A 24,488-nucleotide genomic window follows, 5' to 3' on the forward strand; every position below is an offset into this window, starting at 1 on the left:
GGACTTCCACTGGCTCACCGTGCGAAACAGAATCCATTTCAAGTCCCTCTGTATTGTGTTTAAAGCGCTCAACAACCAAGGACCCCACTTTTTGAAAGAACAGCTACAACAATACAAACCTAATAGAGTTCTACGATCAGCTACCCTTAATCAACTGGTCATTCCTCGCACTTAAACCGTCACCTGGGGCGACCGACGCTTCTTGGTGGCCGCCCCAAAGCTCTGGAACACGCTACCCCTAAACATCAGGGAGAGTTCTTCTCTCCTTCAATTCCGTAAGCTTTTAAAAACCTGGCTGTTCGCTCAATGATTTTCCTGCCTCATGTTAACCGTTACAAATAACTGGTTTTTACTAGCGCCAAGACGCCCAAGGGTAAATGATGCGCTTTACAAATATCAAAAATAAATAAATAAATACAGTGTTAATGTCCTGTTATGGGCAACGAAAGAGCAATGCTATCTGCAACATGTGAACAAGCAGTTGACAGAAACCAAAAAGGCCAGATAGTGTTGAGCAATAAAATCTCGTCTACATTTCCTTACCAGGCCAATACACCTAACCCGCGATTATTGATTTAAAAGTTTTGCAATCGATATTTGTTCTGTACACACGGAAATTGACCGAGGCTTCTGATGACATTCACCCATTTAAAATCACAAAGACTGCAACATGTAATGTTTTCGAGGATCTATTGTCGGTTTTTCTTACAAAGGGGGACAGGAGATGTGCAAGTGTATGGACAGGAGATGTACACGCATACGGTTACAAGTCACGGTGTTTCAGCACAAGGCGCGTGCGACGCGCTTTCGCTTTCCCTCCCTCCCCCCATCTTCGAGACTGGGGGTGGCTCCTCAGCTGTGGGACAGTACGTATCATCAGATGGTGAGTGCTGAAGTCCTCTTATACCAGTGGTTTAGGGGCATGCCATAATTCAAGGAATTGTAGCACCCTTTCGTATGTATGCACGTTAATTCGCTGGCTCAGTTCGAGGTTTTGTTAAAATTATTGCCTGCCAACCGTCGTGGACTTTACACCGAAAGACTGTATTTTTATACGCTTTGGAGACCGTCATGAAAAACTACCTCGCTCACTTATTGATCACCTTGTCTGGAACTTGAGGCGCGTTCAATAGGCACTGCTTGCAACCTGCAGTGCCTTCAACACCTCACACTGCAGTGTTATATAGCATGAGCCAGCACAACGGGAAGACCAGAGACAGCGGGCTCACTCATGGTTCTCTCTCGCTCTCTCTCTTGCTGTTCTCCTCTGCTCCTTCTTCTTAGAACTAGGCTGATGTGAGCCAGCTGCTAACCCCAAGCTGTTTCACCGCACCTACTACAGAGGCCTCCTCTACACCAAGGCTCTCAATTTGGGCGCTCTGGAGTGCTGCAGCAACTTGACCACACACATTGGGCTGAGGTGGTTCTTTTCATTAATTCGTCACCTCTGCTAGTGTCCAGAGCGGATGTATGTCATTACAATGCAGGCTTTAACACGGCGCTACCATTACGACGCAGCCATCACAACGCAAGTCGTTGCAACGACTTGCGCTGGAGGAGCTGGATTTAGGAATAGTATGATTAACTATTCCAACTCCAGCCCACGTAACAGTAGGGAAGGTGTTGGAATAGCAAATCATGCTATTCCTTAGTAAATGGCGCCATCCAGCGCAAGTCGTTGTAACGACTTTCGTTGTGATTGCTGCGTCGTAATGGTAGCGCGGTGTAAAGCCTGCGCTGTAATGGCTGTTTCCCGTCCAGAGCGCTGTAGGGCAGAGGCCCTTGCTGTGCACTCCAGGTCCCAGCAGACTGCTTTTGCAGGTTGTGAGTGTGACAGTAAAATACATTTTTAACACTGCCGTTGGATCTGTGGTGTTCTTTGTTTTGGAGTGACCATGTTAAAGCACTTGCATTATTGAAGTAATCTGTGGCACAGACTCACTATGTGCTCTCATTCATGTTATATGCGCACTGAGGCCAGGTACTGCACACATGCATTTAAGGTGAAGCACAAGCCCAAACACATACTCTGTACCATCTTACCAACGCCTCACTCGAGGCTCACTCTTCTCTGTCCTCGATGCTGACCTATAGAACCCCATACACTGGTCGCCACCAATGCTCCCAACCCAAGATCACCTATCCCTCAGACAGACTCGAACAAGTATTGGCAAACCCAACAGGTCTACCTTTGTGCCAAAGCATGTGAACACAAGCATTCAAAAAATGCTGTTTGCATGTGTTGTATGCACACATGTTTGTTACACGAGAGCTAAACCTACTGGCATTGCCAATTCTGGGGAAAAATGCAAGGTAAAACACATTGTTATTTACTACGCCATAGCTAGAACTCTCAAAATATAAGACCTATTGCATTGCAAATGCTTGTTCAAGATCTTATGATAAATCATTACACAGCTACTGTATAGTCCTTCAGAACTTTAGTACATGTGTATGGAGGAAGACATTTCAATAAAAGGCATTGTAGTTAAATACAAATTGAAGCAAGGCCTTAGTTATAAAACACCTTTGATTTAAGCACCAACGGAAAGAATCTGTGGGTTCGGTGTCACAATATTCTGTAAGCATCCATTTGTTTCTGCTTTTCACACAGCTTGGTGAAACATAAAAGCGAAGATTTGAGTGAAAGTCTTTGGGTTTTTATAGCCAAGCAGCCTCGAGGAGTCATCTCCTTTAGCAGTGGACAGCTCACTCCCTCCCTCCCCGAGCTGGAAGGAGGTCTTGAACCTGGAGCACTTGTGTACACAGTGTTTGGTAGGGACCTGCTGGCAGGAATCGTTCCCTAGGCAAGGCACCAAACATGGATGGAAAGGAGCTTAGAATGTTCTAAGCAGGAATTGCACCAGGCAGAATAAAAGAAATTTGAGAAGGCTCTGTAAGCGCCCTCCATGAATAAAGATGAAGCGCAGCGGCTGTGAAGCCGCTGCCGCGCTGATCTTAAGCAAAAAGTAATAAGAGGGCACGTGCACATTAAAAAAAAAAAAAAAATCATACAATGTCAATGGCGTTGTAAAAAAAAAAAAAAAAGGTTTCAGCTTCCTTGTCACATTGACATGAAAGCATCATTGGGGTGGGGGTTTAGCGTAGCAAATAGTGACGCTGCAAAGATATGAGCAGTAACCAATTAATAACAAAAAGAAAACTGCAAAAAAAAAAGCTGGGAGGTGGTGTTGGGGTAACGTCTCGGGAGATTAAGTGAGCTGGAAGCAGCGCCATGTGCCAGCAAGGAGAGGCAGAAAGAAAAAGTAGTGCACTGAAACTAAAACATATGGCCAATAGTGAAAGGAGCCGTGTAGCAGGGGCAAGTGCAGAGCAGAAGATAACAGCCAAGGGGTGGGACAAACAAATACTATTCACTAATGAAAACAAAGACCTTTCTAAAAGCAGACTTTGAACTAATGGTAAGCGCTGGGTGTGTTCAAAGCCCATATAACTGAATAACACATGTCTCTAAGACACCGGATGCGCTGCCTAGGCAAGATTTAAAGATTACTGTCCCTAGCTGAGTGGGGCAACATGTGATAATGTAGCGAGTACCACTAAGAATGACTGATTAGAAACAAGCATTTGCAATGCAATAGGTCTCTCAATAGCGTGATTTTGAGCTATTGGCATTGTAAATGACAATGCCTTTAATCAATGTGTTTAAAAAACCTGCAAAAACAAAAGGCATTGTCATTTACAGTACCAATAGGCCAAAACTTCTAAAATGTGAGACCTATTGTATTGCAAATGCTTGATATCTCCTACCACCTTTTACTGCACTTATGCAATTGTTTGAGAAAATACGTGAGCCTACGGGGTGGCATGTAAATGTTAAAATGTGACTTTATATGCATGTGTATCTCTATATATAGATAGATATATATACACACGCACATACACTTCACAATTGCCCTTTGCAGGAAGCCCCAACCGGTTTTATCTGTGGCCCCCGCCCAAAAAAAAAACAATCCTATAGATGTCACTGGTGCTAGCACTTCAAGTATGTATACGCAGGCGTCTTGAATGATTCTGATGTGTTGAAGAGGTTTTCTTTTACATTCGTAAAGCTTAGACCTTATGTGAGGTGGAGGTCTCAGCAGAACAGGTTAGGCTTGTGGGCCATGAGCACAGAGGGTATAGGATTTTGCATTTGCATCTTGGGGCTGCAATCGAGAGAGCAATGAAGGCTATTGTGTCAACAGCCTATGGATGCTACAGCAGCAATTAGCGAGGTTGGTTGCTCTGACAAAGAAGGTATCAAGATAGGGTGCATTGATAGTATCTGCAGGTCTTTGTTGAAATCCTAAGAGGGAAATTGATCGTTTTATAACAAACTGAGCATAATACATTGTAAAAAAAAAAAAATCTATTTTATAATGTCAAATGTAAATAAAAAAAAAAAATAGGGAACACAGACTCCGCAATGGCCTAGAATAAGGCTGATAGCTCCTGTAAAACTGTCACCTGCAGGGTGGTAAGGCCTAAACACAACGGTGTAATTATCTGCAATAACATTCATGCATGTTAAGTAACATAGACCTTCACACTGGACGTAGGCGCCGAAAGCGCGTGAACATGAATGCCCACTCCGTCACTATTGTAATTGGTTAGCGTCATGTTTAATCAGATTTTCTGAACAACGCTGTGATCTTCAAACACTCCAACCCGAGGTCTCCTGGAGTAAAACAATGCAGTCCATCACTGAACCCCCTAACCCTACATTGACCCTCCCATAAACCTTACCGCTAATATTGTCTTAAAATGAATTTTATAGTCATTCAATATTGCGAGGAAGTTAAAACACTGCATTAGGAATCGGGTCAAGCCCAGCGAAAAATGCAGGCAAACACGGATATCCAGTACGTTTAAGTTCTCATAATAAATGAGAAGGGACAGTTTTTCCTGAATCAGATATTTAGAAAGAAAAGTTTAAAACAAATGCACGTTATTGTTTTCCTCACAATATATTAAGTATGAGAAAACAAAATCATTACAAACCAGGCTGTCAACAATTCTAACGGAGAGAGGGTGTGTTATAGAAAGGTAGCTTTCATGAAATGTTGATAAAATTGACCGATAACGTGAGCTTTTATTTTCTCATAATAACATGCCTAACATTTAAATCCGAGTGCTGATTTGACATTCAAACATAAGTTGGGACAAGCGCTCTAACAACAAGCTGTCTGCGAGGAGCCCGAGGGAGGGGGAGAGATGGAAAGTGAAAGCGCGCGATGCGCACACTGTGTGTTTGCTGCCAGTCTCCAGTGACAGGAGATGTGCACGAGTACGGAGTGCACATCTCCTGTCCACTCGCGTGCACATCTCCTGTCTCCCTTCCAGTACCAAAGCAGCAACAATAGAGCCTCGCTAGCGAAGCAGCGCATGCGCTGCGTTCCCTAGCGAGACCTAAAAAGTATTGGGTAGAATCCCATTCCTTGTCTGCTGTCTCCGGGAGATTTGTCTTTAGTAGGACATCTTTGCCCTGAGGTGGGTTCCAATAATAAGTTCCATGGGTGAGCGTAAATTGTGGTCAATCCTTATTCTGTAAATTAGGATCTTCATACTTGTCTGCACATTTTTTTAGGTGTACGCAGATTAAGAAAATAATTTGTGAATCGTCCCACATGATGATAGATTTTAATGCAGATGTGACTGTAAATGTATTTTCCCCAAATTATCCTCAACTCTCACCATTATGTGGCATTCTGGTTGCATTGACGATTCTCAGAATTAAAAACAAGCTTAGCCCAGCCAATGGGTCTCATCTATGAGAGCTAGTGGCTTTAGCAAGATTTGTAGCCATGTTGTAGAGCAACATGGCTACAGTTGTTGTGCAGCCAGGCTAAAACTAATTTAAAAACAGATCTATACTGCGGCCAGCGTTAGCAGCATCGTAGTTTAAAAAAAAAATTCTTTGTAGCCATGGGGGAGACTGGGGGAGAATTACATGAGGGAGACCGCTAAAAACACACATGCACTCTTGTGAAGTGTTTAAACCAAAAGGAAAAGGTAGAACATAAAAAATGTGCAGTGAAAGGACACAAGTAATGTATCCATGCTCCAGGGCAGGGACAAACACTCAAAGAGGAAGGAAGCTGATGAATAAGAAGCAAGCAAATGAGTGACAATGAAGGCAACCAATAGTAAGTAATGGACGGCCTCTAACCCCGTGTAAGGTGACAAAATGATGGGTATTTCTTTAATACATTACCTTCCTTTGCTATAAAAGTATTTGCTTTAAACACCAAAGGAAGTGTGTAGATAAGGTGATAGAAAACAAAAAAACAGGTGTCACCATGCTCGATAGTAGTCGCGGAGTAAGGCATATGTGATCAGCAAAAATCTGATGTTCTGTAACCATTAGAGATCCTTGGAATATTTCAATTGGCAATTGGTATGTGGATATCATAGCTCAACACTGATGGGATTAGTTACAGTTGCAGTCATTTTCTCAGTTTGGTTTCAGTATTTCTCTTATCTTTAATTATGGGAAATCCTTGGTGACATTAAAATTATGCCACCATACTTTGCGTAATTTCAGGAATTTTGTGTTATGCTTGTGTCTTGAAATTTCTCATATTCCAAAACTTTGCATACTTTTGTGCCACTGACAGTAAAAATTTACCTTGAATTTCGCCATTTGCAGTAAAAATGTACCGCAAATACACGGGAACAGAATGCAAACAATTGCTGTTTTCTGTGCTTTTATTTAAATGCATCTTCAGACCAAAAGTTTACATAGTAGGCATTTTGTGCTAAAAGATAGTGCAGAATGACAGATTTGCATTTAGCATAATTTTGCCGGACTCTCCTGTATTTGCGCAAAAGCAAATGACACTAATTTTTCACATTTTATGTTATGTTAAATGGATAGTTGTAAAGCGCGCAGCGACTCAATTGAGTGTCCCGGCGCTGAGGCATGATGACGACATTGGCTGTGCGCTATGACCACCAGCTTGAATATTATAGATGGAATAACCAGGTTTTCAGTGATTTCCTGAATGAACTGTCAATGCTAAATATTGTAGTAAATGACCCCCTTCAGTTCAGAAAGATATTTAGCTTTCAAATACTAATAGCTGTAACTTTACTGGTTTATATAATTATTTCCCACACCTTTCACCACAAAGTAAATGAATGCATGTTGAGACTAGAAACTGCCACCTTTTGTGCTAGATATCTAGGCAATTTCACCTATGTTTTTTTAAACTTTGAAAATACTGATTTTATAAAAGTAATGCTCTCACTGTTTTTTTACATGGCTACGCGTATTGGTAATTTTGGAATTGTGCTAGGGGCAAATTTCAAACCCTAGGTTCGATTTCAGTCAACTATGCACCTGGGTATCTCACAATAAGGATTTTCAGATTTAAACATAGTGGGTGTAGAAATATCAGTAATTATACTGGCCTTTTAAGGAGACTGTGACCTCTACTTAATTTTTTGTACGGTTTAGGGTCTCATTGACCGTCTTGGTTTGAATGTTCTTATATTGAGTCTCAATACATGTTGGATGTGCACAGACCCGATGGCAAAGCAGGTTAAATTGTAAGCTGCCAGGGCAAACACATGCATGCACCTGGTTACAATCTTCTGGGAGTCTGCTGATGAGTCAACGCAGTCCATTACACTTTCCAGCCATAAAGAGGGTATTAATCAGGCCCATTTCAAAAGATGTGCGGGACATGACGTTGCTGTGCTGCGATAGCAACCTGATGCGATGCTGCTGGAGTCCGATTATTGCCATAGCAACCAGAAGGGATAATTGGAGAGGAAGGTAAAATGGTCACAGCTATAATAACCAATGATAGTGCACGAAATGTGACATGGCGAGGCCCTACACACAAATGACAAGATCTGATGGATTTGATGATCAAAACAGAATGATGTGGGACATTTTTAAGTATTGTTGCATTCAGCTTCACGTCAGAACGTGTCTGTTGTACTCCACCAGGTGAGGAGAAGTGCAGTGGAACAAAATGTTGTTTAACCAAACAGTAAAACTTTCTGCAATGGCATATGTGTCTGAGTTCACAGTGTTCATTGCAAACACCCTTTACTCTGTTATACCTGCTGCTCAGCCAGTGTGAATGTGCTGTGGAATGTTGGTAAGATTTGCATCCAGGATTGTATTTTTAATGGTCATCTCTGCATAGGTGGTTATCAAATGAGGTGAGCATGTGTCGGGAGCCTCTTGCAAATCACTTGCATCTAATCACATGATTAAACTATCAGAATTTGTGAGCTGAGTAGTGCTATATATTCAAAAAGAGGGCAACTTCCCTATTATTGCCAGAATAGCAGCTCTCCCCTGGTCTCCATCTTTACTCTGGCCTTTTTGTGCCTAGAGAGCAATTATACTTTTAGGGTAGGTTCCATGTTTTTATTGGTACGTTAAGGGCAAATTACTCCTTAATCACTTGACCTTGAAACGTGCAATAATAGTGGTCCCCCTCTGGCCATCCTCTGGTATGGGGCCCATGCCTCATCACTTGGACATCTGTACTACTTTTCCTCGATGTTTGACTCCCTGCCTTAGGCCAAGGTCTACTTTCAATTAATGGGGTTAGGGTGGGGATTCAGAAAAAAGACAGGGGCAGGCTGTAGCAAATGGTATTACATTTCTAGACTATAGACAGACATGATGATATTAAGAGGTTTGAAGATGCCAACCCTAGCCCATGTGCATGAAGGGAATCGTGACTTGTCCCAAGGGCTAGGGATTCTCAAGGGACTACTTCTCACACCTGTGGGCATGGAGTGATACACTGCACTGTGTTATATGTGCCCCCTGCAACCCCTATATTAAATGCAGTGAATATGAAGTGAGATTCCTCACTGTAAGAGGTACCACTTTGTGATTACTTTACGAGATGGGTGAAAGTGTATCCCTGATGATCCTTGATGGTTATGAGTTTGTATTGATAACACAGAGGGAGCCTTGAGGTTTTTCCATTATTACACTTTGACTCGCCTCAGTCGCAATCAAATTCCTAACGATCCTTGAGATTCTTTGCAAGTGGGAAATCACCTCAGTAAAGCACATGAAAAGGTATGTTGGGTAGGGATGTAGACAGTCAAGACCTGCTCGTTCCGGGTGTTACATTTTCACTATTTTCAGTGCATCAATGGGTGGCTAGGAATAGCATCAACCAGATAGAAACTCTCACTTCTCTGAAACTTGCTTTATAATTGGAGGGTGCAACAGATAGGTGTGGTTACTGTTTCAGGAGAGACGACGGGCCATAGGGGAGAGGGGAACTAGGATTTTCAATAATGATCAACTCTATAGTTATTAAATGCAGTATAGTGTTATCATCAGCCATGGACTAGTTGTTTCTCGAAGAGCACAAAAAAACATTTAATGTCAAAATTGTACTGGTTACCTTTTTACTTCTGTACATACAGATGTTCAACCTCTATGCTGGGATGCTATCCCAATCCTACTTACTTTACTCATACTGTTTCTAATGCAAGGCTAATAGCTCTTTTATAGGGATTTTCTTCTACACGTTTGCGTTTGTCATTAATAGTAGTATTGAAATGATTATAGCCTTATAGCCCGCTGTAGAGGACTATACCGGCTATTAAAGGCCCTCTCCAGCGTTAAAGACCCCGAGCCGAAAGCAAGGGCCTTTAACAAGGGAGAGGGACTTTAATAGCGGTATAGCCCATCTACGAAGGGCTATAAGGCTATTAGAACATTCTGTCACTAGAGGACAGAATGTTCTAACAAAAAAACAAAGCCTTTTGGAAGCGTGAGGGGATTGGAATCCCCTCAGGCTCCCTAAAGCTTTTGTTCACAGCCAGAGCTTTGAACAAAAACATTGGAATGCTGGAGCTCCAGGCTTATACCGGCCATTATAAGCCCAGAGCACTCCATTGTTTTCAATGGAGCTCCCAACATTCCAATGTTCTAATACTATTTATAGTATTATTAATGTGCAAAACGTCCTGTTCTTTATTTTTTTGTTTTGTTATATATGCATGTGTAGATTGTTGATCATTCTTTTTTTTTCCTAAAATGTATTATTCTTGTGGTTAGTAGCCTTCTAGACTGGACTACAAAAATATTATTTTCTTTTCTATTTAGCAAACCTTCTCTAATGAAGTCCATTGCGTGGAAGAAATTTTGAAGGTAAGTCAACCTTAGGCATTGTGTCTTCTTGTTTGTTTTCTGACAGATTTCACTGCAAGTGTCTTGAATGATCTGCTTTGAAAAAATTTCTTGAATGGCATCGGAACCTTCGTCATTCTAGCATATTAACTTAAAGTTGCTCATGTTTTAGCTATATATTTTTGCATTAAGACCCAGGATATAATCATTGTAATGCCACCCTTTTCCAGAACCCCAGTAGTTGTTTGATTAACCACCTTGATTTTTGTACCAAACATGTTAGTTGACTGCAAATTGACTAGATGTAAAAATTCAATTGTGCGTTAGAGTGTGTGACAGAATAAGAGTTCATTTGTAGTTATTTAACCTCCAGGGATAACTAAATTGCGAACAAGCAATTCGCAACAAACTATAGTCCGATACTGGTTGCCAACAAAATAGAAACAGTTTAAAAAATAGACAAAGTAACTGTCCCACATCAATAAACACGTTCTTCAAGCATTCTCGCCCACTTTTACCTTTTACACGGTGTTATAATTTTGAATCCAGTATCAGAGCTTCATGACCTATATTTTTTTAAGAGGCACTTTGCCTAGTTATTGAAAGTAGGTCAACAGGTAACTTTTCGGTTCTCCAACGTCCTACAATTTGGACCTTAATGGGGAAAAGTCCATCACAAATATGCAAAGAGTTTCATGTCTCAGTGCCCCATTTAGTAGATTGCTTCTGGGTATTCATTCCCCTTCCTACTTGTACATTTAAAAATGTATGCAAGAGGCAGAAGCTATTTTGTTTAAAATTCTGTGCTACTGATGTTACATTGTAGTAGTACCAAATTCAAAGTGGCATTCACCAGCCCATAGCCACTTTCTTCAGTCTAGCGTTGAGACTGTAAAACCTGCAAATTTGCGCTCTTCAAGGGGTGGAAAAAATTGTGTTTGGCTTGTAAATGCGGGGAGCTTTTGTTGATGGTAGCCTTAATTCAGTTCAGCGGGTATCTTCTCAAAAGACTTGTTTAACTTATAAGGGGTAACCCTAGCTTGGGCCCTGGTAAAGCTGTTGTTGGCTTCCATCATGCCTTCATATTTTTGGGGCTCTTATAGCCCACAGTGGACACTGCGAAAGCAGTGGTATCTGAAGCAGGAGCCCCAGACCCAAACAATATTAATGTATCATAAATAACAATCTTGACGCAGGACAAAGCATGGATACACCAGCAATGGACACACAATGTACAAATCCACGTATTGCTGAATGTGGGACAATGTCATTGTTTTTCGTTTCTTGTGTTACTTTTAGAATTGTGTCACCTTTCTACACATAAATTGTGCTGGAAGCCTCTTTATCTTTAACTTCCACCTGTATCTAAGGTGTCTAACACAAGTGGGAGGGGGAGATGTGGGTCATCTCCAGAAGATTAATTTGCTTAGCGCTGTTAATTCCCCCCCCCCCCTCCAGTGGCATTAAATTGGTCACAAATTGCATTCACAACAAAGGATGCCATGTTGGTGTCAGCCTGGACTATCGGACCTAGCATCAAGCATGCAGGGAGCAGAACCCGGCCTCGTGTCCACAACCCACTAACCGGGCTGACACTGGCTGCTCTTGGGGCACAGTTACCCCACCTGTGCAAGACCCACAGGATCACTTGTGAGTAGAAAGATTTCAAAGCAGCAATAAGCAGCCTTATTCTTCCTTTTCTCATAAATGGTTACATTATCTCCGTGTACTGTGCCCTTCATCTCTTGTATTTAGAAGTTCACTTGGGTGACCAGTATGCCATCTGCACCTGGCATACTGTGGGGTACGCTTGTCCCCAAAAGGTAATGTGGACATTGTAGTAAAGGAATCCGTGCTGGATTTTTCAGCAGCAGAACGGTCGCTAGGTTTCCAGGAGAAAGAGTGGTTTATTAGGTTTTGGCCTATTAATCGCGCAAGCGAAAATAGGACGAGAGTATTGAGGGTAAAACAAGCTCTGAAACCACCAGGCGGATTACATCGAGTGCATGTGCTCGTGAACGCGCTTACCATTTGCTCCCGAGCCGCCTGCCTCCGAGAGCTTCACTTCAAAGGGATCCACTCCCCTGCCACCTGCTTCACACTTTTCACGGCTGCCAGGCCGTGTCTCGCATTACTCCTCCCCCCCCTACAACATTGTCTTTATCTACTCCCCATATGCTTTCCCTCCTCTCGCTCCCCCGTCACATGTTTTTTTAACTAACTTGTTTTATCTTTCTCCCACTCCTTCCGAAATGTTGTTTATTTATTTTTAATCTAAAAAGTGCCAGATCCGCTAATAATTACAGATGTTGAGCCCACAGCAAGGCTCGAACACTGGTCCCCAGCTCCAGAGTCGGCAGCTCTGACCGCTGATCCACAGTTCTCTCTCCATGCTTGTTCTTTTTAACTTCAGTTGGGAGCACTTCACTTCCCTTGCTCGCTAACAGAGCAACACTGTCCCGCCCTTACTACATAGTGCCTTTGTAAGGATGAGTGTGGGGGAGTCTCATGCTCCTTACAGTTGAATGAGGCATGCCTTTCGCCTTCCTATGCCTTGTTATGCTCCTCCCCGCACTTTTTTTATTTGTTTATTTTACTTACGGCGGTGCTAACACTGCAGCAGAGCGCATGCATACACTACTTAAAAGACACATTCAAAATAGATTGTGGCGGTGCTAAGTGGAGTCGCCCACTCAACTGATATGCTCTGGGTAGTTACATTGTTGTAAGTTTCCAGCAGCTGAAATGTAGAGTGACCTCACAAACAGGCTGCTTCAGGACTTCCACTGTAAAATGCAGCTGCGCTTGAATTACTTGTTTATTTTTCTTTACTTTCTCAGGCTTTTTTAATTAAATATTGTCGGAAGGAAAAGAAGCTGGCATTAGCCCCAGTGCGGTGTGAATGTCCTTTCTTATATTGAAGATGCTGCTGGCCACCTGTCTCGGGTCCCACGGGCAGAACTGGGAGGGGAGGTGCCGTAGCTCTCATACCCAAGTGTGCTCCGAAGTGTGGGCACAGAGCTGCTGGGCAACAGGAACACACATGACAGAGCGAGGAAGCTGCCTTATGTAAAATGAAGTGCTTGGCCATCAGATTTCAAGGAACTCAGATGAGAAAGTACATTCTTTCAGTACTTACTATTTGGTTTTCAAGAAGCTACACGAGAGCCGGTTAAAGGCCCAGAATGCCAAGGGTCCCGGAATTGGCACAGTACAGTCTTCAATCTCGGACATCCCGGGTCTAATGCCCCAAACACCCCACATAGCACCCATAGCCTCCAAAAAGCCACCTGTTTGTTGCAGAATAGCTGTACGCAGGGCCATAGACCGCAGATGGTACTTGGCTCTCCGAGCTGTGCTGACGTCAGTTCTTTCATAACCCTTGAGCTAGGGGTTTGTGAGGCGGTGGCAGCCACCACAGGCATAGCCTTCCTCTGGGTACACTGGTTAACCTCCGTGACAGGGCCTAACCTTTATTTCTGCATGTCTCTGTTACAAACATGCTGGGAGGTTTCTAGATGGTGTGGTGTCCAGGGGGCGTACTTCTCAGGGCCGTTCACACCTCTCCTTTTGACTCATCTGCTCGGGAGACAGGAAACTGCAGGTAAATGTTGACCACCCTCATCTCTGGTTTGTGCTTTTCTGCCCCCTGTTAGACTCGTTTTTTGTGCCTTTCTGCCCCTTGTTAGACTCGTTTTTTGTGCCCTTCTGCCCTCTGTTGGACTCGTTTTTTGTGCCCTTCTGCCCTCTGTTAGACTCGTTTTTTGTGCCTTTCTGCCCACTGTTAGACTTATTTTTTGTGCCCTTCTGCCCTCTTAGACTCGTTTTTTGTGCCTTTCTGCCCCCTGTTAAACTCGTTTTTTGTGCCCTTCTGCCCTCTGTTACTCGTTTTTCCCTTGTTTGTCTACCCTTCTGGCCTCTGTTAGACTGCTTTTTGTGCCTTTCTACCCTCTGCATCGCCACATCATCACTCGGCACTACCCTATCATCACTCAGCACCACCACATTATCACTCAGCACCACCACATTATCACTCAGCACCACCACATTATCACTCAGCACCACCACAGCACCACTCAGCGCCACTCAGCACCACCACATTATCACTCAGCGCCACCCCAGCATCACTCAGCACCACGACCGCACCACTCAGCATCACCACAGCACCACTCAGCATCACCACAGCATCACTCAGCACCACCACAGCATCACTCAGCACCACCACAGCATCACTCAGCACCACCACAGCATCACTCAGCACCACCACAGCATCACTCAGCACCACCACAGCATCACTCAGCACCACCACATTATCACTCAGCACCACCACAGCACCACTCAGCACCACCACAGCATCACTCAGCACCACCACAGCATCACTCAGCACCACCACAGCATCACTCAGCACCACCACAGCATCACTCAGCACCACCACAGCACCACCACAGCACCACTCATCACCACTACAGCACCACTCATCACCACTACAGCACCACTCATCACCACCACAGCATCACTCAGCACCACCACAGCACCACTCAGCACCACCCCAGCACCACCCCAGCATCACTCAGCACCACCCCAGCATCACTCAGCACCACCACAGCCCCATTCAGCACCACCACAGCCCCATTCAGCACCACCACAGCCCCATTCAGCACCACCACAGCCCCACTCAGCAGCACCACTCAGCACCACCAGTCAGCGCCGCCCCAGCATCAATCTGCGCAACCATTCAACAACAACTGGTTCAAATATGTTCTCTCAATGTATCAAGCTTTATTACAAATGTCACAAAAAGATGTTAATATTTCACTTCTGTTCTTGGATTTTCGTCACATTAAAATACACTGAACATAATCTTCCCAAAAGTTATTTACAAAAGTTGAAGCTATTGCCATTATAAATTACAATCACTTTTATTTAAGTATTAATTATTTTAAAAAATTAAAAGCTATTGTTATTTGTAATATCAATACATCTAAGTCACGTAAATACAACATATGTTGCATTACAAATGCTATAGGTGTCACATTTGCGAAAGTTATACCTATTGGCATTGTAAATGACAAAGCTATTAATTTAGCTATTTTCAAAACCAACACATAAATAAAAAAATTGTCATTTACAAGACCAATAGCTCAAACTTTCCTAATGCGAGACCTATTGCATTACAAATGCTTGTTTTAGCTGGAAATATTACATTTGCTGAGTCTATGGCGTAAGAAACGGTTAAATAATAGAAAGGTTCTTTGGACTCCTAAGCTGTGAACTCCCTGTGCGTGAAGGGCTCACATTGTACACTTCCTCCCAAACATAAATCATGTGTGCGACACAGAGCTGGTGACGGCTCCGTGCTCTCATCTGAAGGCAACACTGAACACCGCCGTTTCCCTCCGTAGGCTGTGAAACCTAAAACTATGCGGACAACGATATCTATATGGAATTCATGCGACCTGCTTCTTTCCCGGGCTCTCGGAAACGGAAAAGCAAACATATGATATTCTGTTCTCTCTCTTTCTGGTTGTGACTCTGAAGGTGCAGTGTCGGCTTGGGGGGGGGGGGGGGGGGCTGAATCTTATGAAATTGGAACATGATTGGTCCAACGCTGCATGAGAAGTGTCGATGCAAGTTTGTTGAATAACAGAATCAAGATGGAAAAATATGTGGGCTCTTCTGGCATACTGTAAACTTCTAGAAAGTACATTTTCCACACAAAGGCGCAACGGGAATTCTCACATTTATGGAAAAAGAAAAGTATTTTATTTCTACTACTATCCACACAAAGGTAAAATAAGACCTCAACAAACAATTACACAGTCCTCCCCTGAGGTTGCAGCTGTAGCATTTCTTTGCCAGTTCCCTGTCCCACTCACTCCCCGCATTGGCAATTGTAGTTATTCCTTTTTCACTATTGGCAATATCCAGGTTAGGCCCACTAGTAGTCCTAGTCTTAAGAGTCCACCAGGACGCTTATTTAAAGATAATAGTGCTCCTGCAGCACGTTCGTTCCCCTGCTCACAGCAGTTGCAGCCAAGTTCGGGTAAGCTGGCTGCATGTGGCCCAGACGGCTGCAGATAATCTCACACACGGTGGTGCTCTTGATGAGTGGCAGCATTCTGAAGCTTCTCCTGTGGGGTAAGTGTGCCTCTGGTCCGGATGGTGGATAGCTACGAAGATCCTGTCATGGGTCCCTCACCTACGTGAAGGTGCACTGGTACTTTAATGGCATCCTCCCTTCTATGACCGGTGGAAGAACAAATCGCAGTCTTTGGTACTGCCATTGACCCCTTCCCACATATGGGGTTGCTACAACTCACTGTCCACAAGCTCCTGCCCAATCAATACGATGAAATTATTCATGGTGGCCCCTCATGGCATCCAGGGTTGCTGCACCGCTACGGTACAAGGCTTTAGCCCTTACCGCACATCAGTCTTTTTCTCAGTGGCCCCTCCTGACATACAGGATTACTGCACCAGGTTTCCTACCCTACTGCAAGGTAGTCTTTTACACGGCTGTTTCACAGTGGAACTCTCCTGGCATACAGGGGCTGCAGACTCAGTCCTTCACACAGGCATTTATCCAATTGGTGCAGCAGCTGTTTCCTCACACCACTTGGGAAGTCCACTTGACAGGGCGCCCCACTGGACCGTTCTCCCTCAAATCCTCTCCTCTTCCTCATGGCCCACTGGTCTTGGCAAGCAGGTAGGAGCTGGTGCTTCAGGCTCAAAAGCTGGTGGTCTTGGATTCTCTGGGTGATGTCACCTCACCCAGAAGTGAAACTAGCAGGCTTTGGCCTCCAGTACTGTTCACAGGCCGAAGTTTAGCACAGCTTCCCCTTCTCATGCAGCTCACCTGGCTGCTTGGCAGATGACAATTTTTGGGGTCTCAACATTGCATTCTTGGAGTCCATTTCCAGGCACCAAAAGTGATTTAGAGTCTGAGGCTTTTAAGTTTTATATTGAGGTTCTGCTTCTTTTGAGGCACATACTCCCCTGCTCACTGTTTCTCTTGAAAAGCAGTCTGTCACAGCAAGAGTGTCTCCAAAGCTGATAGTCTCTCAAAACATGCCATGGAAGTGACTCAAGTTTCCACCTGGATGTCAGCCACAGTGATATGTTCATCAAATGGTTAGTCCAGTGGCCCCAGCCCTACTATTTGATTCTCTTATCAACCCCATCTCTTTCCTTGGATGTGCCCAGGTCCCTTCCTTGTCACCTCTCACTGAATCAAAGAGCACCCATTAAAGTCTACAGGGAAGGCCTGGTTCCCCAAGGTGTGCTCCACCCAGCCTACAGGAATGCAGAAATCCACAAAGCTGTCTGGGGGGGTTCTCTCTACCTCCATTTCGTGTTTCAGCATGTAGGCCAGGGTCTCCCAGAATGGAACCCAGGCCCTTCATGTTTTGTATCATTCACAGGCACACTTGCACCCAGTTTGTGTACAGCATACACAGATTGCACAGCACTGTATCCTCCATGTACTGTGTAAAAATACAAACCCCCTGGCAACTCAGAACTTTAAGATTAGTGTCCTGTCTAGCTAGAGGTCTCAAAACAACATACACCTATGATGAGTACAAAACATGTTTTTGTTATTGATCAACAAAGTTAAAATATTTTTAAAGCAAGTGATTCGATCAGATATCATCATTGTATTAGCATATATAGACCATTGATACAATACTTTTTCATCTTACATGAATCTCAACATTTGTATACAACATAAATCTCAACATTCGTATCCTCAGTCATTCATAACACCCAGACACATATAGTGGAGTACACAAAGTCGATGCAATACTGAAGTATCTAACACAGTAATCCATGATTTTGAATAATTTTCACGGAAACAGTCCTCATAATAATGGTTTTAAGAGTACATCAATATTACCCAATACATATAAAATGTGCTTATGAGTCAACGGGTAGTCTTTATAGAGATACCATGTATTAAGTCTTCTTGTGGTTTTTATTTACGTATATTTCGGCACAAAACCACCTTTATCAGCAAAGCCACCTTCAATCAGGAATCCAAGGTACCCGCAAATCAGAGGACTTTCACCATGTACTGGATGAATAAATGCAAAAAGTGGTATCGCTTGCTAATGCCGAATCCTATATTTATGTTCTTTTTAGTATTTCCAGGACTGAATACCATTTGTAATTTCATTATTGCTTCATCATTAGCCACTGGGCCAGTTCTCAACATACCCTTATGTGCCAGAGTATCCCCAACGGACAATAGCAAGCAAAACCACTTTTTGCATTTATCTGTCCAGCATATGGTCAAAGTATTCTGTATTTGCAAACACGTTGAGATAAAAGCCACAAGAACCCTAAATACAAGGCATCTATAAAAAGTACCAGTTGACTCATAAGCAAATTATATATTGTATTTTCCCTGCCCTAGGAACTCGTAAATATAGCAGGGTGTCTCCTTTTCTTACACTATTCCTCCATGTACTGTACCATTCAGAGACACACATACATTCAGCACTTGCATCTAACATGCGCGCACTGCCCAGTGCTGTATCCTTTATATATTCTATCACTCACAGGTACACACACATACATCCAACATATGAATTTATTATACATGCTTTGTACCCTTCATGTATTGTACCACTCACAGGCACACGTACACCCAGCACATATATTTATCCTGCATACACTGTACAGCACTACATCCTTCGGATAATGTATCGCTCATAGGCATAGGTACAACTAGCACATACATACACCATGCACGCACTGCTCAGTACTGCACAGTCCTTGTATTGTGCCCTTCCCAGGCACACATACACCTACTCCTGCATGGTGCAGCACTTCACACCAACATGATGTAGGCCAAGGGTAAGTTTAGCACACAGTATGGAAAACTTAAAAAGTGACGGAGCCTGAAAGCCTCCCCCCAATGTCACAGGTTAAAAAATGACCTATTCTCTCCTACTTATGACTAAGTGCTTTGCTGCCACCAGCGTGCTCATTCTGCTGATTTCCTGGTGAAGGCGGTAGCCTTCCACCACTATGAGGGTAGCGCTTTAGGTGTACATCCCGGTCCAACAAGACCCAAATCCGTAAGACAGGCCTATATAATGGCACACACGCATGATCCGTGTTTGCCTGAAACAGAAATCCGCAATAGGGTTCCAGACATTAGTACAGTTGGGCACTCGGGCGGGATGTACGTCTATTACATGTAGAGGACGTTTCGGTCCCAACAACCATGTATAAACATACAAAGATGATTTTAGCAAACAGTGAAAAAAAAGTTAGTGAAAAATAGCCAAACAATCACCTGACATTAAGGTGGTTTACAGGTGAAATGACAAATTCTAATGACATCTGCACATAGTTTTGGATCACTTCGATCCCTTCGCGACAATCTGAGTCATTGGTACTTAGTAGAGGGGATTGTGTTAAAATTAAACCTGTGCAACTTCACTGATACCCTAACGGATGAGCAATTTCATATCCTGGGTCCTGCTATAAGGTGAAACGCAAGCAGTGCTGCTGCAAAAAAATCAGTGCTCTTCCCACTAAAGTTTGGCGTTGCAGTTTGACTCTGGGTGTGGTTGAGGTGATGCAATGCGGTCGATGATTGAGGAGAATAATACTTAGCATGAGCAGTATTCGGCAAATAGGAACTCTGCCTTTTTAAAATGATTTCTACCTTTTTATTTTTGTCATTTATTACAGTTTGTAGCTCTCACAGTGAGTGATTTTTGGCATTTTTTAAAATCTTTTTTTAGGAAATGACCCACTCATGGCCTCCTCCTTTGACTGCCATCCACACGCCTAGCACAGCCGAGCCGTCCAAATTTCCCTTTCCAACAAAGGTATCTGCTATCACTCCTAAAACCATTCGTCAAAGTTATTGACCGACTGCTTCTGGAATTCACTGTTAATGCTTGTTTGCGCAGCTTCCATTTTGTGTTTTATATCAAGTCTGTTTCCTGTATTTTTTCTAGGAGCCCCAGCATATTCCCTCTGTAAAAAAGATCCACAGTAAGTGATTGTTCCTTGTTTCCTTCTTTCGCAAGAGCTGTGTGAGTACTTAGTATCATGCTCTGAATAGTTTCATGTGAAATTACCAAAAATAGTGAATTTATCAATCTGCTTAGCATAAAGCATGACAGAAAAATATTAATAGGCCGTGTTGGAGCAGCAGAAAAGATTCGTCCTGCGTGTTATCTATCTCTTTAGCGCAGAGACAGAGATTTTTATGTGCAGTGTGAAAGGGTTCCAGTGTGTGTATTTTGCATTGGTAAACTTTCACTCCCTTTCCATTCAAAGCAAGTGAATCCGTATACCTCACAGTGTTTAAATCTTACATCCATAAAATGTATTTATTTTTTATTTTTACGTGTGTGTTTCTTTATTTGTAGAACAATATGACTCAACTTCAGTTGCCTCGCCTAGTCCTGAGGAGGGAAATTCGTAAGTTACCGTACATTTTACAGTTTACATATTTACCTCGTCAGTGGGATATTCCTATGTTCCCTTTAACTTCCTGATTGCGATGTCAAATCGTTCGAGTACACTGGACATAAATGCTGCAGATGTGTATGCAACTAAGACGCCCAACATGTCTTGTGATTATTTGGCCAATTGAACATAGTAACCTTCAGTCATGCCGAGCTCCTTCCCTTCGGAAAAAGTTAGCAGAAGCCCAGATGTACCAGCTCTAGTCGGAGTAGTGTAATCGCTAGCCAGGAAGTCCCAGATCAGTCTACTAGTGCTGCTAAGCTAGTTATGCGCAGGAAGCTGGTCTCATTTGCGAGTAAGGGCCAATGGGCCTGAATGGGTGGGGGCCAGTGGACCGGAAGGAGGGTGAGGGTGGGGGATTTTAATGTGCTGCCACAACAGAGGGAGACACCTGGGGAGGCAAAGTGTCAAACGGCTGCTTCGTTTAGGCTCAGAATTTCTCCAGCCAGAGGCCCTCTTCTGTGATTGGTTGTCTGCAATTGTGACTCATCGGGCAGTACCACACTCTGTGCAAAATCAAGAGAATTGCTGTAACCACCCTACCTCCATGCTGCATCTGCGGCGTCCTAGATGGCAGTAGGCCTTCCTTATGGGGGTAGTGGTGCCACAGTACCGTGGCACTTGCAATAGGTTACACAATAAAATTGAACCAGGAACCCCCACCAACACCTAATCAAAAATTAAATATCACCATATTTCTTCCCTTGAGCTTGAAACATTTCACCCGGGACCTGGCAGGAAAAAGCATGGATGGGTGTAAAGAAATCCTACTTTTAAAATATTTTATGTGGTGATGAGGGAAGCTTCTTAAGTGTATAACCAAATTTTCCAGCATCACCATGCATCCTTTGATACCCTAACACACACTGCCTGCTTTGATTACGGTCCCACATGGAAACTGGCTCACGTCTGGACTACAAGGAATTCACAATCTTGAGTTCCATGAGGCCTGTGCAGTTCTAATGATGTTTATTGTTTACATTTAAATGTCTCTAGGTGCTTGAATACTATATATCATTATTTCAGTACTGAATTTATTGGCCTCTAAGGGATTAATGATCATGTTGATCTTGCCTTTATTCAGATCTGCTACCTGCACATTACTGGTTGTGCTCTCAGTGGATTGACCAGCCTTTAAGAAGATAATGACTGGGACATGGGTCTGTGTGTAGCTATATGACATGCAACTTCTAGTTCTTTTGTACTGTTGAATACATGTGTGAAACTATTCTCTACACACACTCCTCTACTGATTAGTCGGTTTCATAAGTCATTGGTACCCAGAAAAGATTTTATTTATGGTTTTGACTTTGTGTCACTCAAGGTATATATTTTTGTGGTGCTAGGCAAGCACCATGGCAATACAAGCTGCGCTCAAAAGATATCTTCCCACCTCTGGAGTCTTAGGGATATTGTATATCAATATTATCTGAATTTATTTTTAGTACTTCTATTAAGTTTATTTTCTAACCACATTTCCTCTATAAAATTGACACTTTTCTAGTTCTTGAGTGTAGTGATGCGAGGAACATGCCGGACCTCCTGCTTGTTAGCTTTATGGCTATCTTCAGAAAGGGAAGTGAAGGTCATCAGTTCAAGCATATGTTCAAGTAATACTCATTTTCATGACAAATATCCATTGCTGGTTAGTTTCAGTGCTATTTTTCCTTTCGACCTTATTTTGAATCAGTTGTCTATGAAGTGAGTACATTGCACCACTACCCCAGACTCAATTACCCTGAAACGTTTTTTAAAGGCAGAACTTTCTAATTTTAAAAGTACCCGTTCAGCCACACACCCAAGGCTATGTGTATGCCTTATGGCGTAGTGTACTATTACATTAATGAGATTAATTAATTTCGGTACATGATGGTGCTGCCCAATTCTGTTCCTATTTGTCACAAAGAGGTACACAGAGTCCGGGTACATGGCACTCATATATCTTGGAACAGTCTCTCAATCGCACTTAATGGGAGAACTGTTATGCAAAGTTCATTTGACTCCTGCAGGTAAAACTGCAAGAACTAAGGTTGAGGCTCACAAGACGTAATGGGTGTTCTACTTTCTTATAGCGCTTATTTTCTTAAAGTCTCTTTACTGTTTAGCTACTTTACAGGACCGTGGTTGCCACTGAAGTTTCCCTTTGAGGATTGCAGGACTTGTGGAGGAATCCTCTCTCTTACATAGCAAAGCATTACCTGCATCTGGCAGTAGTGATGGTGGCTTCCAGCCAACTCTTCACTGGTCTACTCATAGAAGACGGACCTAATTCTGGAGAGTTATCTCTGATAAGAACTCCAGAAATCTCTGAACGTCATCTTAAAAGACCAACAGCCTACCCTTAAATTAATCATTTTCAACTCTTATGATACAGTTTACCTGGATTTTGGAAGGCGTCAACATCAGCCATCAGTTTCCTAGTGGAGAGTCAGATTTACCATATATTGGAAGGTGAGCCAGGGAATGCCGTCAAGTGACAGTCCGACTGAGCAAAGTCCAGCATTTGAAGCAGCATCTGTGGCCAAATGAAAGAATTTATGCAAATAGCCCCAGCGAGCCCTCGCTTCTTTTTTTTTGTTTATGCTACATGACTTATTATGGCTTTCCCCCATTGCTGTAATGGGGGCACGTTGTATAACAGAGGTTTCTCTTTCACTTCCCAAGGTAATGCAGATATTAAGAGCGTGTTTATTCGAAATAGTGACCCATGTACAACCCTTAAATCTTGAGCATTTACTATATCACTTTTACATCACCACTACAGCAACAGTACCTACATTACTATCACATTGTTGTCTTTACATTTTCAATGCTATTCTATCTTGAACTCGCCCAACCATACCCATAAATATTGAACAACAAAGTATATGTTGTCAGTGTAAATGTGACTTTGTGACGGGTCGGTATTGTGTTTCACCTTTGCTAGCTTTGGGGAGATGTTCCCTTGTCACACCTTTCTCACAAAATCATTTCGAAATTTGCATTAGTAATTTCAAACTTAGCTACTGTGGTGATATGTACGCATGGTTCATGAGCCCAGAGCAATGAGCTTGCCTTATTTAATTGGATTCACAAAGACATTTCACTAACTTCCTACTAGAGAAAAATTGCAGTTCAAGACCCAAATGCTACCTCTTGGGCATACCCTGTTTAACTCGCCAAAAGTGTTCCTCCCTATTAGCCGTCCGTGCACTGGATGTCAGTCACTGGCATTGTATTTTCCACCAAACATCCATATATAAACATTTTATTTATCAGATTCCTGCTCACAAAGGGCTTTACAGCTATTCAGTATGGAAAATCTTGGGAGAAGTTCTGTAGCATCTTGAAGACTCATCCTTTGCAATAGTCGTTCTACAGCCCCAACAACTTGGAATCTTTCCTGTCCATACGCATGGCCATCCATTTCAAGCCAGCAGAAGAACCCTCATCATCGGTTAATTAGCTTGGATGGTGCGTCCTTTGCTAAGATTGAGCTCATCAAGGTATTACACCAAACGTATATTGCCTAGGCTGTAACACTCAAGGTTATCGCTTGACCCTGTGTGCCTATATGTCTAACTCGATGTACCTCCCTTATCTGATAGAAAGGCACTTTGAAGCTGTAATAAGTGCATTGCAGTAGTCAACGAAAATACTAAGTAAATAAGCAAAGGCCAGAAACTACCCTGAAATCATAGACGATTCTACAGTTTACAAAGGCACACACAATAGGGGGAAATGTATGTGTTTTTTAAAAGGTTTGAGCTATCATGTACCAAGCCAGACATCCTTCTATCTTGAGGTCCCTCTATGAGGTTCACTCCCTGCTCAAAGATCTGGAGTATCTGACAGACCAGTCTAGCACTTCATCCTTTATGATGTCTTTAGTTTG

General features: G+C 42.9%; 1 protein-coding gene across 2 annotated transcripts in view; it reads left to right on the forward strand.

Moving 5' to 3' along the window:
- AFF1 (ALF transcription elongation factor 1) overlaps positions 1-24,488 on the forward strand; it is a 445,670-nt gene that overhangs the window by 287,804 nt on the left and 133,378 nt on the right. Inside the window, exons 4-7 of one of the 2 annotated variants that reach the window (XM_086961892.1) lie at positions 10,100-10,144; positions 19,879-19,965; positions 20,098-20,134; positions 20,515-20,566. In XM_086961892.1, the coding sequence (XP_086818018.1) occupies positions 10,100-10,144; positions 19,879-19,965; positions 20,098-20,134; positions 20,515-20,566 (221 nt within the window). The remainder of the gene's footprint in view (positions 1-10,099; positions 10,145-19,878; positions 19,966-20,097; positions 20,135-20,514; positions 20,567-24,488) is intronic. The other variant, XM_086961893.1, reaches the window with a different exon arrangement.

This window comes from Lissotriton vulgaris, chromosome 3_1 (assembly GCF_964263255.1).
Source record: "Lissotriton vulgaris chromosome 3_1, aLisVul1.2, whole genome shotgun sequence".
In the NCBI taxonomy this organism is placed as follows: Eukaryota; Metazoa; Chordata; class Amphibia; order Caudata; family Salamandridae; genus Lissotriton; species Lissotriton vulgaris.